The 17,445-nt window shown below is 35.0% G+C and overlaps 1 protein-coding gene across 1 annotated transcript; it reads right to left on the bottom strand.

Annotated features, from left to right (window-relative positions):
• Window positions 1-870: 870 nt before the first annotated feature.
• Window positions 871-3,133, bottom strand: LOC110686037. Its single transcript, XM_021862605.1, has one exon. The coding sequence runs from the start codon at window positions 3,078-3,080 to the stop codon at window positions 1,230-1,232; it is 1,851 nt and encodes a 616-aa protein (XP_021718297.1). The 5' UTR covers window positions 3,081-3,133; the 3' UTR covers window positions 871-1,229.
• Window positions 3,134-17,445: the final 14,312 nt, after the last annotated feature.

Here is a 17,445-nt window from a genome sequence, read left to right as displayed (position 1 = left end):
AAAGTCGCGAACCTCTCATTATACTGTCTATCTCGAATTCTCGATGCACTTGTGAATATTCTATATGCAAATTTTTGGTGGGTTCAGGGTTAAAATCAAGGCAAATATGTAAATTATACTGCCCATCCTCTCGTTTGCTCCCTCACACTTGTGTCCACATGATATTCCTCTGCAATGATTTTTCCACATCAGGATATCCTCCAGTTGCCCAGGAAGCTAGTCATTTGTCTGTGCTGATGGCAAGGGTCGTACATGAGAAAATGTTGAATCTTCTTTTGAGGAATCTTAGTGTGGATGACTTATACAACTCGAATCAAATTCCAACTGTAGAACTAAATTGGGTCAACGTGCGTAGCGATGTTAAGGAAAGGCAACCAGAAACCAAAAGTAACCATTAGCAAATCATTGCCAGTGATACATTAACAGAAAATCTTAAGTTAAATTCGGACGAATCTGTTGAAATAATTGATAGCAGTAGAATCATAACAGGAATAACATTGGCGATGATACTCTAGTATATTGTATCCGGTTTTTTTAGTGACTTGAGCTCAAGGTTTTGCCAATGCTTTGTTGGACTTACAGGAACTGGCAAGCATTTCATTTCCTTGAAGATTCAACAATAGGAATTGTCAACCCAGCATCACAGCCTAGCCTCTTCTAACTGCTGGGGAAGTCTCATACATATTGCGACTTCTGCTCTATGCTGCAGCGTCCTTGAAAGGTATGTCGTGTGTAGTTACTTTCATGTATATAAAATACTACATAAGAATTTTTTTTAAAAAATATTGTTATGTCAACTCTATAATAAAGCTCTGGATAGGACAGATTAACTTAATTGGCATCTTTTTTATAAATAAGTTTATACTGTATAATCAATGTATTATAGGGACTTAGGGATTTGAATTACAACAAAGTATACATATTTATAAAATGGCGCACAGCACACCTAGGTGTATAAATAGGAATTCAATACATTTTCTTGGGTATTCAACACTTTACCAATTTAGTTGGCATTTTGACATATATAAAGTATCAACACACTGTACACTATTGGTGTAGTAACGCTTGATTTTATTCCTTCCAACCAATATAATATGCCGACTTATAAAAACACTTATTATTACATGTTAAAAGCACACATGCTTTGACCTTTATCTTATTCACTTATTGCCCATTGCCTCAACAACCATCTTAAGAGAGAAAGAGAGGGCGGTGAAAGAGTTCAGAGTCTACATGCCATCACCAGGCAAGTTGAAGGCAGTGTAAAAGTATACCAACCTAGTACCGACACCCACAATATGTTTTAGATCAAGAGGGCCATAGTCCATAATGTTTTCAGGAGGACATGGAGATGGAAAGATAACCTTTTGGTCATAGGAATTTGCAAAATAGGATTCTGCAAAATAGTCTTCACAACTGCCTTCGTAGTAAACCATAGTCCATCTTGTAGGTCTATATTCTAGTTCTTTATCGCTTAATGTGGGGATTGCGACCTCCATAACTCTCCAATTTTTGCAGTCAAAATATATGTTTTCATGATCGTTTGATGAACATAGAAGTGTTATTTGCGGAAGTGTTGACGACTTAGCTGGCTCGATTGAACTCAAAGGTATAACTATGTCTGGAGGCCCGGAAGGGGGCCAGTTGCTACGCTCATAATCCAGGTTGACACTTATTATCACTGGAGATATGCTAATCCACATTTTCTCTGCCATTTTGGAAAAAAAATCCGAAGTACTGCTTAACCCACTCCTACTAAACACATATAATTCGAGTTCCTCCTTGAAATTATGAGCCTCCTCATCCCTCTTGTTCTTATAATCTTCCAAATGCTGCAATAGGGTTTCTTCACTCTTCTTCAACTCTTCCTGATTTTTGAACTCTGCCTCCTCCAACTCGTCTTTATGCACTTGCTCCATTTTCTCAATCTCCTCTCGTTTTCCCTTCGATTCCTCCTCTATGTTGCACTTTGTGTCCCTTAACTCCTCTTTCAATTTCTCTATCTCCTGTTGTTTCTCCCTCAATATCTCTTCATTTTTATCCTCCACCGTCTCTAGCTCCGCTTCATGCATACCCTTCTCCTCTTCCCATTCCCTCTCTTTCTCCACTATTCTCATCTTGTACTCGTTTTCATCTCGGTTGCCATCCCTCCAAAATTCTATATCATCTTGTTTCTTCATCAACTCTTGCTGCCTTCTGCGCTCCACCTCGTTCACCTCCTCTTGATGCATACACTTCAATTTTTCTATCTCCTCGACTTTCTCCATCAATTCTTCTCCCTTTCTTTGCTCCAAGGCATCTAACTCCTCCTTGTTCGCACGCTTCAACTCAATTATCTCATCATCTTTCATCTTCAACTCTTCCTGTTTTCTAATCTCTATTTCTTCCAATACCTCTTGATGTCCTCTCTTCATTTTCTCCATCTCCTCTACTTTCTCCTTCAATTCCTCCTCTCTTTTACCTTCTACAACCTCAAACTCCGCTTTCATTCTATCAATCTCCATTCTTTTCTTCCTTAATCCCACCTCCATTTGGTACTCCACCTGATCCACCCGCGCTTCATAGTTTTTCTTCTCCTCCCCCCATTCCTTCTCCTTCTCCCTCAACTCCACCTTATACTCGCCGGCATCACCACTGCCATCCCCTTTCATCGATTCTACTATATCCAAGGGACGGCCATACACAATATCTCTTCGAGCCCATCTAGTTGTCAGCGATGTTTTCACCCCATACTTAGACCAATCATAGAGATCAAACAACCTATAGTACTCCATTTGCATCTCAGTAGCTGCGGATGCACTGGTTGGTAAGAAACAAAGGCCCTCACGGTTAACCATCAGCCCGGAGTTGTAAAGATCATTGGTTAGTGTCTGCAAATGATCACCCCAAATCTCTTTGTCCCCGATCTTCAACGCTTCATATTTGTTCCCGGCCTTTATATTGAGATCATAAATGTAGTTCCAGTGCTTACTTTTCACCGGTAACATGTAAAGACTATCCAACTCATACACTTGAATCCCGTCGCCTGAGTTGTATGATCCGACGAAAAACTTGTCTGACTTCATTGTGTAAGCTTCCATTTTCAATTTATAGATTAGAGGTAGGTATCTATTTATGCTTTGGGAAGCATATATTTATAGGGAACTATAACTATAACTAAGTTGCATTGTAATTTTAGAGAAGTACTTGATAATATTTAATCCATCCATTTGGTTTTGTTTATGTTTATATTGAGGCGGCTTGTATTGCCAAGTTGATTTATTTGACAATTTATGTTCATAATAAGTTAGCAAAGCTCGTTGACAAATGTCAGTGGTTGAATCTAGAAAACAGACATTTTTTGACATAATCTAATAATTTTACTAGAAAAAGGCTCATAACCGAACCCAATATCCAAACAAAATTTTTAAATGGTACAATATGCTATCCACCTCAAATAGATATTTTATACTTTTCTGTTTCAAAATAGTTGATACTTAAAAAAAAAATTAGTTGAGTGGTCTTTGACACTATTTACAAATTATATTTTGACTAAATTTTGTGATTTATAAATAAGATTTTTTGACACTTATCATCTACAATAGTTGCTCTTTTAGGAATATCCACCTACACATTTTTTTTTTTTTAAATTTTACCACCTACTATTTTTTAAAACGTCAAAACTTCCCACCTACTTGGTTCTGAACTGAAGTGTGATGTCATGTGGGGCCCACTAACTACCTTCTCACCCTATTTCCCTCTTTTTCTTTCTTTTTCTCTCGATTTCTCATTCCCCGACATTGTACTCCTCTCATGGGGAAAAACTTCAAATTAAATTGCATATTCATGTTAATTATTTCACGAATTGCAGTTTTTCCCCAATTTTGATAGGAGTATAATACAAGGGAATAACAATCGAGTGAGAAAGAAAGAAAGGGAGGGAAAAATGGTGGGAAGGTAGTTAGTGGGCCCCACATGATGTCACATTTAAGTTAGAGAGCTAAGTATTTTAAAAAAAAAAAAAAGTTGAGAGCCAAGTAGGTGGGAAGTTTTGATGAAAAAATAGTAGGTGGTAAAATTCAAAAAAAAAAAAAAAAAAAACTGCAGGTGGTAATTGCTAAAATAGCAACAACTGTAGGTGGTAATTGTCAGTATATCCTTATAGATACGAAAACAATAATTATCAAGGATCTTGTTTAATTCCTCTCAATGTGTATTTTCAAAATATGTCAACTCTTTATAAGTTTTTTCTTTAATTTTTTTTTTTTGTTGTTGATATTAGAGATTTTTACAATGAATATATGCATTAGAAAATGTAATAACAGAAACGTATCAACTAATTTAGAACTGAGAATATATATAATTTTTAGTTTCGTTTTGTCCAAATATATTTGCTAATGCAAAACTTAAACAATTAATATCCTTAATTTTTTTAATTTTGTAGTAGGATAAATTATAAAAGGCTAAGGCTATACAATCAAATATCATATCATATCATATCATTAATAAATAAAGCCGGTCTCGCAGCCAAGTCACGAGACAACGACAATTGACATTTCAGTTTTTTGCCAAGTATCTCGCCACGTAGGAGATAAATAGGTATTATTATGACACGTATGATGCTAAGTAAGCGAATTTTGCAAAGATTTTTTAAGATAAAAATGTTATATAGAGTTTTATTATCGATAGAATTCTAATACTTCATATATACGAAATTAATCATAACTTTTTATAAATATCTTATAACTCGGTTCTATTTCCATCATCAAATTCATTTTAAAAATTTCTTTAAAATAAGATCCATCTATAATATATTTAAAATAATAGAGAATTAGTAAAAATAAGTTTTAATCGGTAAAAGTACTTTCAGTTTAGTAAAAATATTTAAGTATGATATCGCATGTCTAAATATTCAGCATTATCAAAAGTGAGTATATGACCGTATATAACATTCAAGCCAAAAGTTTTATCTTAAAATTTAATAAACAACCTGGGCCGAGACACAAAACTAGTATATATATAAAGGGGAGCTTTTTCCCAAGTTTTTAGAGAGTTACGTAGGATTTTAATTTTTTTAAAAAAAATAATAGAGCGCCATGTAGGATTTGTATTTTTAGAGCGTTACGTGTAGGATTATGACACGTAAGATTATTATTTTAAAGCGCCACGTAGGATTAAAATAAAAAGTTTAAATTCATCATAAAAATAAAATATTATCTTTTTAAATTGAAATTTTTATCTAAGATAAAAGAAAAAAATTATTTTATTTTGTATATATAAAAAAATACTATTAAACTTAATCATTGAAATCTACGTTTAATTGATATTAAAAAAAATTGAATTAGATAAAAAAATAATGGAATATGAGAAGTTATTATAATAAAATATTTTATAAAAAAAAAATTCATAAAAAATATGAAATTATGTTCAATTAAAAAAAATAAGAGTTTTGGATTAGATACAAAAAATAAGACAAAAATATTGAAACTAAAAGTATATCTTTTCTCGTTCTCTAGCAAAAAAAAAAAAAAGAAAAAAAATGTTCATCATTTATCATTTATTCGGCTAAAATATTAAGTTCTACGTTAACAAAAATTTATCATATCTAATAATAAACTTTATCATCACTTTAAATTAAATATTTTTTCAATCCTATATAAACTCATCTAATATCCCACACAAATAAACATAAAACTTTTACAGGAAAAGAAGCATATTTAGAATTTTATTCTTGAATACGATGAATGGTGATCATAATTAATATGAGATAAAAAGGAAAAAAAAAAGAGCAAAAGAAAAAAAAAATTGTTTCAATGTTGAAGTGTTCTAATTAAAGTTTACTCAAGAAAAAAAAAATCAAGTTCAAAAGGAAAAAAAAAATGAGTAAGTTTTAATTTTGCAAGGATGTTAATTTTGCAAAGGGGTAGGTTTAATTATGCAACTTATGAGGCACGATCAACTATTGATTTATAAAGAATGATGGAAGCTTATTAGAAGATCATATTTTCACCGTGTACACAATTTGAAAAAAAAGTTGGTTAAACAAAAACATATAGGTTTACATGTTTTACTTTCTTAGCTTTCTATTTTCCTTTAAGAGTTGGTTTGTATTGTTGTTTAAACAAAAATTTTACAAAATATACAATGTTTATGTATGTGTGAACCTTAATTGTATAAAATTAAAAACAAATAGTAATATTATTAGGCCTATACAATATTATCCGAGAATCCGAAAATCCGATCCGCAACCGATCTGAATTTATGTATATCCGATCCGAGTTTTCATTTTGGATCGGATATACGATCCGAAAAAACGGATATCGGATGCGGATTTAGATATTGACTTTCAAAATTTCGGATATCTGATATTCGAAATATAAAGGCTGAAATAGTGAAATATATATAAAATTTTTAAATTGTTCATATAAAACTGACCCTGTACTATTAACTTATTATAATATTCTTAATATATTTGATGATAAGTTTTATTGCAAAAAGACTATTATTTTGTTAAAATATGTTGTACAACTTAGCAATAAAAAAGTGGTAAAATTAATGAAATTTAGAAAGTAATCATACTCAATTTTACTTAATATTGGATAATGGATATCCGAAGCATTCGATCCGAAAATCGCATTTCAAATCGGATATCCGATCTGTGAACAGGCCTAAATATTATGTATTAATGTTTTGTTATTACGATTGAATATTAAATGTTAAATTTAACTATTAATGAAGATCCGTGCATCGCACGGGCTTAAATCTAGTATAAGGCATAAAAAAGCCGCACAATGAAAATGACATACTAGTAAATATATAAGACTATGCAGTAGTTTTACAATGTCTCATCCTCATCCTCATCTCTCAATTTTTCGTTGCATTTGTCATTATGACGGCCGTGATTTGAACATATGTCCAAAATACGGCAATGCATAAGGTCTCTATGAGCCCATCTAGGAGGAAGTAGAAATGGAGGAAAGTTATGCACTTGGTAATGCATAACATTGAAAGCGGGGTGGGTAAATAACGACTGGGACCTAAAAAAACCAGAACGGGTTCAGAAAAAGTGGAAAAAAAAGAGAGAATTGCAAGTATTTGCTGAAAGCATAGAATACTTGTGTATGTAGAGTACACGTTTAGCCAAAAACACTTTATGAGTTCCCCACTTAGCTTTTGTTCCTTCTTTCTTCAAATTTGCTCTAATTTTTCCCTCAATTTTTTGAAAAATTGAAATCAAAATTCTTTATGGTTCGAAATGGCAAGGAAAATGTTAGTGATGGATGATCCATTCTTACAAAATTGTATATAGAATGAATCTGGTTTAGGAGATTGACATTGGGTTACGGGTGGAACCGAGGCTGAGGTCGAACTCGGGAAAGAGGTTAGACCCGAGAACGAGGATGTTGGTTTGGATGTCGGAGATTCAGTGGAGGAAGTCGTGGATGGCGAAGACGATGCTTGTGCAGCAACACTTGAAGCATTGCTAAAGGAGGTAAATTTCACGACTGTTGTTTGATTTTTTTTCCTCTTAAGTATTTCTATTTCGCTTTTTTTTACCTGTATATTTGGTCGAGGTGTTTGTATGTAGGGTTTCAATTTCGAATTTTTGAAATTAGGGGTTTTATTTTTATTCAATTTGTTTGAAATTAGGGGTTTCATTTTTATGCAATCTTGAAATTATTGTTGTAACATGCAAATCTGTATAAAGCATTGTGGTGGGGATTATGTGTTGTTGAGATGTGTATGCTATTTTTTTAAACATGGTGGTGGGTCTTATATATGGGAATTTCAGGTTGTTAATTAGATATAATAATGCATTAATTTTTGGTTGATTAACCTATTTGGTTGTTGAAATGTATGTCTTAGTTGTTGGGATCTGTTTTCTATTTTTTAATCATGGTTGGTTGGCATTACTGATATAATAATCATGCCAATAATTATTGTATTCACTTTACTTAATTGTTGTATCGAATCAAGGTGAATGTTGGGGAGGAGTCCTATAAACTCCTACAAAAGGAAAGAGTAATGTGGCTATTAGTGTGGAGATTGAAGAGTTTGCGAATGTGGAGGTTTCACTTCCACCCCCCCCCCCCTTGGTTGTGGGAATGGTCTTTGATAGTTGGCAAAAAATTGACGAGTACTTTAGGAATTATGGGAAAGAAGAGGCCAGGGTTTGGTGTAGTGCGCTCATGTGGAGCAACAATTGGAAAAGGATCTAATGCAAAGGATAAGAGGAATATCACTTGGACATGTGAATGTTATGGGTTGTCAGGTAGGAAGAGGAAGAAAATGGGTTCGACTTATGTTTCTGATTCACAGATATGTGATGAAGTATTGGTTAAGCGGAAGAGCAAAAAAGTTGATTGTGGTGTGAATTTGAATGCTACGGTGAATAAGGCTGGTGAGTGGTTAATTAAGAGAGTGAAGCTTGAACATGATGGTCACAATCCTACATCGGGCAAGTAAAAAAACATTAATAAGTTTAGGAAGAAGTTCCTTGCTGACAACCCCCACCTTGTGCAACAGTTGTTCAATGATCGGAAAGTCAGAGTTCTTGTATCTCAGATTTATAACTGTATGACCCGTCAAAGAAATGGCAGGGAACAGATGCAATTCACTCAACAGGATTTGCATAAAGAAGTGGCGAAGCAAAGAAAAGCGAAATTTCAGGAGGGTGATACCAAGGCTATGTTTGATTATTTTAAGCGGATGGTAGATGACAATGCCAATTTTTTCCACACCCATCGTGTGGATGAGATGGGTCGCTTACAAGACGTATTGTGGGTTGATGCAAGGAGTCGGATGGCGTATAAGGAGTTTGGTGATGTCGTTTGTTTTGACTCTACCTACCTTACTAACGAATATAAGTTATCCTTTTGTAATTTCGGAAACCTTTGAATGGTTATTCTCTAACTAGTTGCGGTTTATGGGCGAAAAAGAGCCCATTGGGATTCTAAAATATCAGGATCCGGCCATGAGGAAAGCGTTAAATTTGACCATGAAAGGAAGCACTCACCGATGATGCATTTGGCACATTACTCAGAAAATTTGCCAAGAAGTTGGGGAAGCTTCCTGATTATCCAGATATTCATGATGACCTTGAGAATTCCTTTTATGACAGTCTAGATTGTGAAGAGTTTGAGAGTAATTGGCAAGGGGTGATCCAGAAACACAAATTAGAAGATGATGAATAGCTAACAGGTTTGTGTGTTTTTGTATTTAGTCATGTAAAATATTTTTTGTTGTATTTGGAGATGATGGATGGCTATTGTTGTTTATTGGTGTGGTCCTATTATATGCTTGCTTGTTTTTTGTACCTTTCGCACCCACTTGGGGTGTTTAGTATTTCATAGTTGTTTTTGCCTGAGTATATCTGTTGAATGCCTTTGTTCTGGTTATGACTTTGTGATCTAGGCATAGATACATGCTATGAATATGGGCAATATCTGGGCAGGGTTGTATGAGGAGTGTGATATGTGGGTGCCTGCCTATGTGAAACACTTGTTTTGGGCTGGCATGAAAACAACGCAGCGTGTCGAGAGTATTCACAGGTTTTTTATGGATACATGAGCAAGCACACATTGTTTTTTGAGTTTATAGAATGGTATATCGATGCCTTAGAGGTTAGATCCACTAGTGAGAAAAGGGCTGACGACAATAATGAGAGGTATGTTCGACAAGCATACAGTGATTTTCCAAAAATATACACGGATGTCAAATTCAAGGAGGTGCAAAGAGAGTGCAGTCGCATAATGTATGTGAGTGAGATTAGTAAGAACAAACTTTCTAATACTGTGACTGAACACGTTGTTTAGGATCGAGTGTGGTATAAGCCAAAAAACTCTAGGAAGGAGAAACCTTCAAAGAGAAAGAGGGAGTACAAGCTTGTCTATGATAGTTCCAGTAAAGAAGTTTTGTGTGACTGCCGGATGTTCGATTGTAATGGCATTATTTATCGCCATATGATAAAGGTGTACGAGAAGAGCAACTACTATGAAATACCTAATAAATACATTTTACGTAGGTGGAGGAAATATGTCATAAGAAAGCACACACGGGTGAAGGTTTGTTACCATGACCCTAGTAAAACAAAAAAGGTTTGTAGGTTTAACAAAATGATGGTTAGGTTTGGTTCAGTATGTTCCAAGGCATCGGCTTACCCTAAAGCAACTGCAGTGGTCATGCAAGCATTACATCTTCTGGAACTACAAGTTGATGTAAAGATCGCAGTGGTGAGTAAGAAGGGGTTACTTGGAACACCTTCATCTGTCTGCATGGAGAAGGGAAATGATAGTACACCTTCAACCCAAAGACAAGGTAGTTGTGAACCCCCAAGAAAGGGAAGATCCAGTAATACCGAAAGACCCTCCCCTTCCAAAGAGGCCTGCTCATCGCACCACCAATTCAAGATATAAGTCGTGCCTTGAGAAACCTAGAAAGACCGCTAAAACGTCAAAGAACACACAAGGAAAAAAGAACAAGGACTCACAAGCAGCCTTGAATACTCCGAGTTCTGTAGGTAATCTGTTTTAGCTATGTATTTATTCTAATTCCATATTAGTTCACAATTGATACCCTATGTATGCAGGCAGCTCCCTCCAATATGGTTAAGCACAACCCTCATTATCAATACAACCCTCATTATCAATACAACCCTCATTCTGCTGGAGGTATACAGATGGTGGATATGGTTGCTACCTTCCTTATCCGCAACTTCCAGTTGTTAAGGGTCCTTATCCGATGCCCATAGGTGGGTGAAGAAGCCTTGTGTCTCCTGTATCAGCTGCATTTAGGCAAGGAGGTTTCGTCCCCATACTTCCACGACCCCGGCTGCCTGCAACTCCAACTCTAACTTCGTCCGCACCTCCAACTCCACTTCCAACGGATGTCTGAGAATGATCTAGCATTCATTGCTGAATTTAAGTAGTGTTACTAATTAGCCTTTTAGAATTGGTACTTTGTAATATTCAATCAAATTCTTCAACGAAGAAAAATTTGGAATGTTACCTTTGAACTACTATCAATCCACTATTACAAAATATTATATGACTGAATCATTAAATAATTATATTGGACATTAAGTTCAGCATTTAATTCGATACAATGGTACATTCTTCGATACCATAAATAGTAAAATGGTACAAGTATTTAAAATAATTGTGCATTTGAAAGTATAAAGGTGTCTTACTCCTTTATAGGTACCAGTGAACTAAATAAAAATAGAACTATGACTTACAGAAGGTACCACTGAACAAATTATGAGCATAGTTATCACCATTAAGGTCTTTACAGGGTACCACTGACATTTAGAAGAGTTTCATTAAGGGGGTCAGGATAACCACTGTAAGTATGTTGCATTATGATCTTGTGGCTTAGGTTATGTCTTCAAGGTTAAAGTTATGTGTAAGGTTTAGGGTTTAGGGTTGAAGGAGGGGTTACAGTTTATAAATAGTAGGGTACCGTTGAATTAGTGATTTATACTGTTGTGGGACTCATATGCCTTATTTCATGTACCATTTGTTGTCAAAGTAGATTAACTATACTGTAAATGATACTACTAAAATAGTTAAGGGAAATGTGTAACTAAGTTAACGGGTTAATAATTGTTAATATTATGGTTTTGTGGTTTTATGGTCCTTAAACTAGATTATTAATTATAATAATATTGGTTATGGACATATATAAACTACATTATTAATTATAATAATATTCTACGTTGTTTGATTCTACAATCCTCAAATTCAATACTGTGAACTCTATGTTTATTCTTTTCTTGTTTTTCATGTTCCTTATGAGTTGTCAATTAATATTAGTTAGTTTAGATCTCGTTTAATTGTTCTTATATGTGGATTTAGTTGCATATCTATTTCATATTACTTAATATTAGTTTAGATCTCGTTTAGTTTTTCTAATTATATATCGATGTTGAGCTATTATTTCAATGATTTAAGCTTGTGTTTCTTGTTGATGTGTTATAGTGGGAATGTGATTCTTAATGTATGGTTGTTAATCTTACATTATTTTACGTAATTGATGAGTTGAATGAAAAAAAGTTTGTTTGATAATAGGAGGTTAGTCAATGTCCTATAAGTTGAATGAGATAATTATGTGTAAAAATAGGATGGGATGGGGTGATTCAATTATAGGGTACCATTGAATTGACTCCGGGTTTCACTGTCAATGTAAACGCATCAGTTATGTACTCTAAGGGTACTAGTTATCTACAGTAACGATGGCACTACAGGTTTTAGGAGGGGGGTGAAAAGTAAAGGGTGCCACCGAAAGGACAAAGGGTACCACTATTAATATAAATAGACGAATTATTTATTCCAAAGGTACCACTCGTCTAGGTTAAGGAAGGGATTTGGGTGTTTAAAGCCTTAAGGGTACTACTGAAGTAATGAAGGGTACTATTATGAATATAAAAAGAGCAGCTATGTATGTCATGGTTACCAATACCTTAACTAAATGGGAAGGAAGAACCTTATAATAGGACTCTTAATGTTATGAAATTGTACCACAAATGTCATTAGTTATTACACCCTATTAATACACTGACATTAATACACTTATAGTTAAAGGCTATGAGTAATTAAATGTAGCTTCATTGTTTATTACACTTACAAGAGGTTATCTTAACTTATGGATCAATATTGGGTGAGTAATTGATTACATGTGTAGTGTAAGGAATAATTACCTTCATTGTTCAATACACTAAAGCAAATCGTATTGTAAGTGTAAAGGGGTAATTACCTTCTAGAGTATAATGGAATACTACTTGTAGTGCTAGTGTTCTTACGTAACATTAGGTTAAACAACTATCATTTTCATCAGTTACAGTGACACAAAGGTACATGAGGCAACAAGTATTGCTATTAACGTTTTGAAACATCTACATAATCACTTAAAATATAGATGAGGTCCACTGAATATTGTAAATGTCTGTTTGACTTGTAAATTAGTCAAAGTGATAGCTAGAAGGGCTTCATTACCTTACCCTGTAATAGAGTGATTGATACAGAAATGATACCATTATACTCTTTATTTGATACGAGGACTGGCCACATATCTAAGTTGCACAATAACACTTTCAAAGGTCTTAATTAGTGTCCTTTTCAGTCTTGCTATATGATGGAAAGGTTCTACTGATACTACATATAGGCATAGTCCCTTTTCTGAACACTTTTCAAAAATTCAAAGTTGGGTGGCGGGAGTTTATTTGTGGTGTTACCGCCAAACCCAGATTTGTTCAGCCTTATAAATAGAGCTTCCTGAAGGCTCTATCCACACCCATACTAAGTGTCTGCATAAATTCCCACAAAAAAAAAGGGAGAGGCAGCAAGTTAAACAAACCAAAAACACCAAATCATTATGAGTTCGAATTCTGCATCCGTTGTTCGGGGAAACAGATTTCAACACTTAAACACAGACATAATATGGATTGCTGGGAAGAGATACAACTGCGGGGGGGGGGGATGTCTTGGCGGAATTTCAAATTTCCCTGTCAGAGGTTATCCTAAGGAGGCCTTACTACAAATGCGAATTCTGCAATTTCTGGCAATGGGCAAGGGAAGAGGACCTCCTTCGAACTAACAACAACAATGGGTTCGACATAATATGGCATAGGGTTGAGGTACTGGAGAAAATTATTGCAAAAATTATCAAGATCTCTCCGACTCTTGCGGTTGTGGCCTTTATCTTCTACATTAGGGGTGAAAACATGTGGTGGCTTGTTGTGCTGTTGATGGTTTAGTGGTTTCATATGGAGATATAGGACAACAGTGTAGTGCAGTTTGTAACAAATTATTATCTTTCTTCTTATGCTAGTAGTAATTACCTTTGTGCAATGAATCAATATTTAGAAATATTAGAAAACAAGGTTTTTTTTCATTCATCTAAGAACAAACAATGGTATACAATCAAGATCATTCTATACAAACATTTTCACTCATCATTCAAACATATTCTAGCATCATCAACATAAATTATATACCAAAACACAAAAGGGAGTGATTTGTTCATCGTACCATTATATATATATAAACATTAAAACCTTATCATCCAAAACCTAACCTGCAATGTTTTCAAATTCCCAAAATAAAACCAAAGCAACAACAAACTTAGATGATTCTAAAACACCATCAAATCCACAAAGTAATGTTTTCATATACATAAACCATTAAAGAGAAATGAAAGGAGGCCTAAACCATGTTGTAGTAGTTGCGGGGAGAGCGGCCATAAGCGTGAGAATCATCACTTGAATTGGAAGAGTCATCCTCAGTACCAGAACCAGACAAGTAATGGGGAAGAATGTGGTCATCTAGCTCCTGGCCATCCTCGATGTAATAACCATAATGCGAGAGTTTCCCACCACCACCACCACCATCCTCATCAGAGTCATCATCATTATTAGACCAACCATCATCTTTAGAGTTATCATCATCATTAGAGTCCTCCTCCCCTTCTTTAGAACCCTCCTTTTCCTCTGATTCTTCATCACCATTCTCAGGCACTATGAATCCAACTTCCCCGTTACCCACTTGTTCCTCTTTAGGTGCTACAACCCCTTAATCTTCCGGCGGTTGCTCAAGCCCGGCTATAACCCCTTGATCTTTCACATTTTCAATTTCCCCTACTCTGACCCTTTTACTATCACCTTCTTCTGAAACGTCTAGTCATCTCCCTCATTCTCCCTGCACTCTATTTCAATTCCTTGAGTTGAGATTGGATTTCTAAAATTTTCTTTTCCTTTTCTGCACGGCGAGCATCCATCCATTGCAATTCCGCCATGAATTTTTCCAGACGCCGCTACAAAGTGTCCTCGTCTGGTTGATTCTTCGAACTTGAAGCTCCATTGTTTGCCATTTTTGGGAAAAGATTAAGTTTTGATTTGCAGAAAATTAACTAAAGAAAGTAAAAATGAAGGGGTTTAAAATGGGGAATTAATAAAAGACATGCATTTATGATATAATGCTAATGTCAGTTGGAAGTGTGAAGGTTTTTTTGGTGCTTGAAACGAAGCAACTCTTCACGCTGAACGATGCCATTATCAATTTAATTGTTTTCTTACTGTCAGTTCTTAGCAATTAAAACGCTTCGTTAAATATGCACCCCATAAATTTGTTACAATGTATAAATCCTTTGGTATTTTTTGTTGTAAGAAACTTACAAATAATTATTGTAATAAACCCCTCCAAAATTAATCGAACATTGTAACGTTAATAATTATGCGCTTCGACTAAGTAGTTCAAGAAATATAAAAGAAATCGAATGCACAATTAGGAATTTCATGGCAAAGGGAGTACATTTACAAGCATTATAACGTTAATAATTAGGTCCCAACACGATAATTCATAATACGCATAAAATAGTTCAACAAACGTTCTAGTCACACCTCATAATACAAACTTAACAATATAAAATAATAAATCCATTACAACATAAGAAATAATACGCCGGGTGTGGGGGGGTTGGGAAACGTTTCACCACCAACAATTGACAAAAACAACGTCCAAGTTGTAGGTATCCGGATTCGATAAGCTTAAAAACCATCAGACATATCCTCATCCTCATCTCACTCGAAACCTTGCTCCAGCCTAATATATGTCAACGAAAAAGGAATAAGTGCGAATAATATAAGTTTCACCTTTCACTAGTTCAAAATTAGAAAAATTATTACAAAACCTACTTTATTTTTTTAACTCACTAGTACAAATGACTATGCAAATGGAATAGAAAATATATACAACTGTAACACACAATAACACCTATTCATAATTTAATGGAACATGAAATAGTTCAATGGTAGTACGATAGAAATGAAAATAGTACCACTGTAACACATATTAATTGCCTTAACGTGACATGAAAATAGGTGACATGGGCCATATACACGTTATCGTGGTACAGAGGTTCAAATAGGCCAAATACACATTATCGTGGTATAAAGTGTCAATTAGGCCAAAGAAACAATTACGTGTTCCAGTGAGTCAAATAATTATGCTCAGCTCCATTTACCAATGTTAGAAAAAATTATAGAGATAATACCACTGTAAAATAAAATTTGACCACTACAACATAATATTATATCACTATAAAATATAAATAAACAACTCTACTTCATTATTGAATAACTACCACCTAAAACATTAAACAAAAATGGAAGGCACATATCACTACAAAATCAAAGTAATACCTAGTAAAACTGAAATTTTAGACAAATTACCTCAATGGAGACACCCGTCTAGTGACCAAAAAAACCTTTGCCCCGCTTGAGAACCCATGGGTAGGCATCTTTCTAGGCCCAAATAAGAAAAACTCGATTGTAACCATTCACAGTCCCAAATGCATCAACATTATACACTCCATTTAGTTGTTCAATGATGTAGCGGAGCATTGAATTATCAGCCCTAGCCACAGTAATAATCACAACTTCTGGTGAGAAATCATAGAAGAGTTTTTCATATGTCTCTTTGAAAGTTGGTTGATGGATGTTTCTACCGTTCCAAGCAATTACAACTGAACCTATACGAAAGCTAGCAGAACCAAGGACGTCATCGTGTTGCTGGCCATACAGAGAAACGCGATGGCACCTTACTTTCCGAAGAGGGGTAATGCAAGAGAACACATCCATATTCAACAGCTTCACAATCCCTTTCACCTCCATCACATGAATGTTAGCATTGTTCTCCCTAAAGACGATGTGTCTTTCTCGAACAGGGAGATGGGAAGTTGGGCAGGGTTGACATATGGCTTCATATCAAAGAAAGGAATGATCTCCTGTGGAACAAAAGGACAGTCATCACTCCTTGTTTTCTCATAGAACCACTTAATGAAGGCAACTACCCCCTTGTGGAGGTAGCCATCCAAATCAGAAATGGCTGGGTAGTAAGTTGGTTGACAATCATTATCACCAACTTCCATGACACTCTCAGGAATGAAAGTTCTAGTCTTGTACTCAAGAGAGTTTACAAGTTGGTCACGAAGTAAAGTAGTTGGTAAAGGGGAGGCCATTTAAAACAAGTCCATGTGGTTAGCATAGTATGAAATGGAGTTAAAATCAAGCTTTGGGGTAAGTTGGGTGGAGATGCATTACCTTACCAGTAATATTGAAAATTTGTTTGTTGTTGTTGCTCATGGTTTCTTAGCTTAGCAAGAGAGAGAATTCAGAGAGAATGAGGTATTTTCAAAGGGAGGGGAATGAGGTGTGTAATTGGAGAGTGAAGAGTAAAAGGGTTTTTATGAAAAAAGGAAGGGTAAGATTGTTTCCTTTCAAAACTCTTTTGAATAACCATTGCAATTCCGCCAAAAATTCAAGATAAGTACTAAAACCCATCTCCTACTTTTGTGTAAAGGCTGCAACAGTTAAGTGTGGTCAGGCTACTGCTGGAGCTACATTTTACATAATTAAAAGGGTAAAACCTACTGCTTTGAACAAGTAACGACAAGACCCAAGGGCTAAGGCAA

The sequence above is a fragment of the Chenopodium quinoa genome, unplaced genomic scaffold (genome assembly GCF_001683475.1).
Source record: "Chenopodium quinoa cultivar QQ74 unplaced genomic scaffold, ASM168347v1, whole genome shotgun sequence".
NCBI lineage: Eukaryota > Viridiplantae > Streptophyta > Magnoliopsida > Caryophyllales > Amaranthaceae > Chenopodium > Chenopodium quinoa.
The sequence above is the reverse complement of the archived record's forward strand: the minus strand, read 5'-3'. Positions and strand labels throughout refer to the sequence as shown.

Coding starts and splice junctions, on each gene's coding strand:
- LOC110686037 (XM_021862605.1), bottom strand. CDS start 3,080: ATGGAAGCTTACACAATGAAGTCAGACAAGTTTTTCGTCGGATCATAC.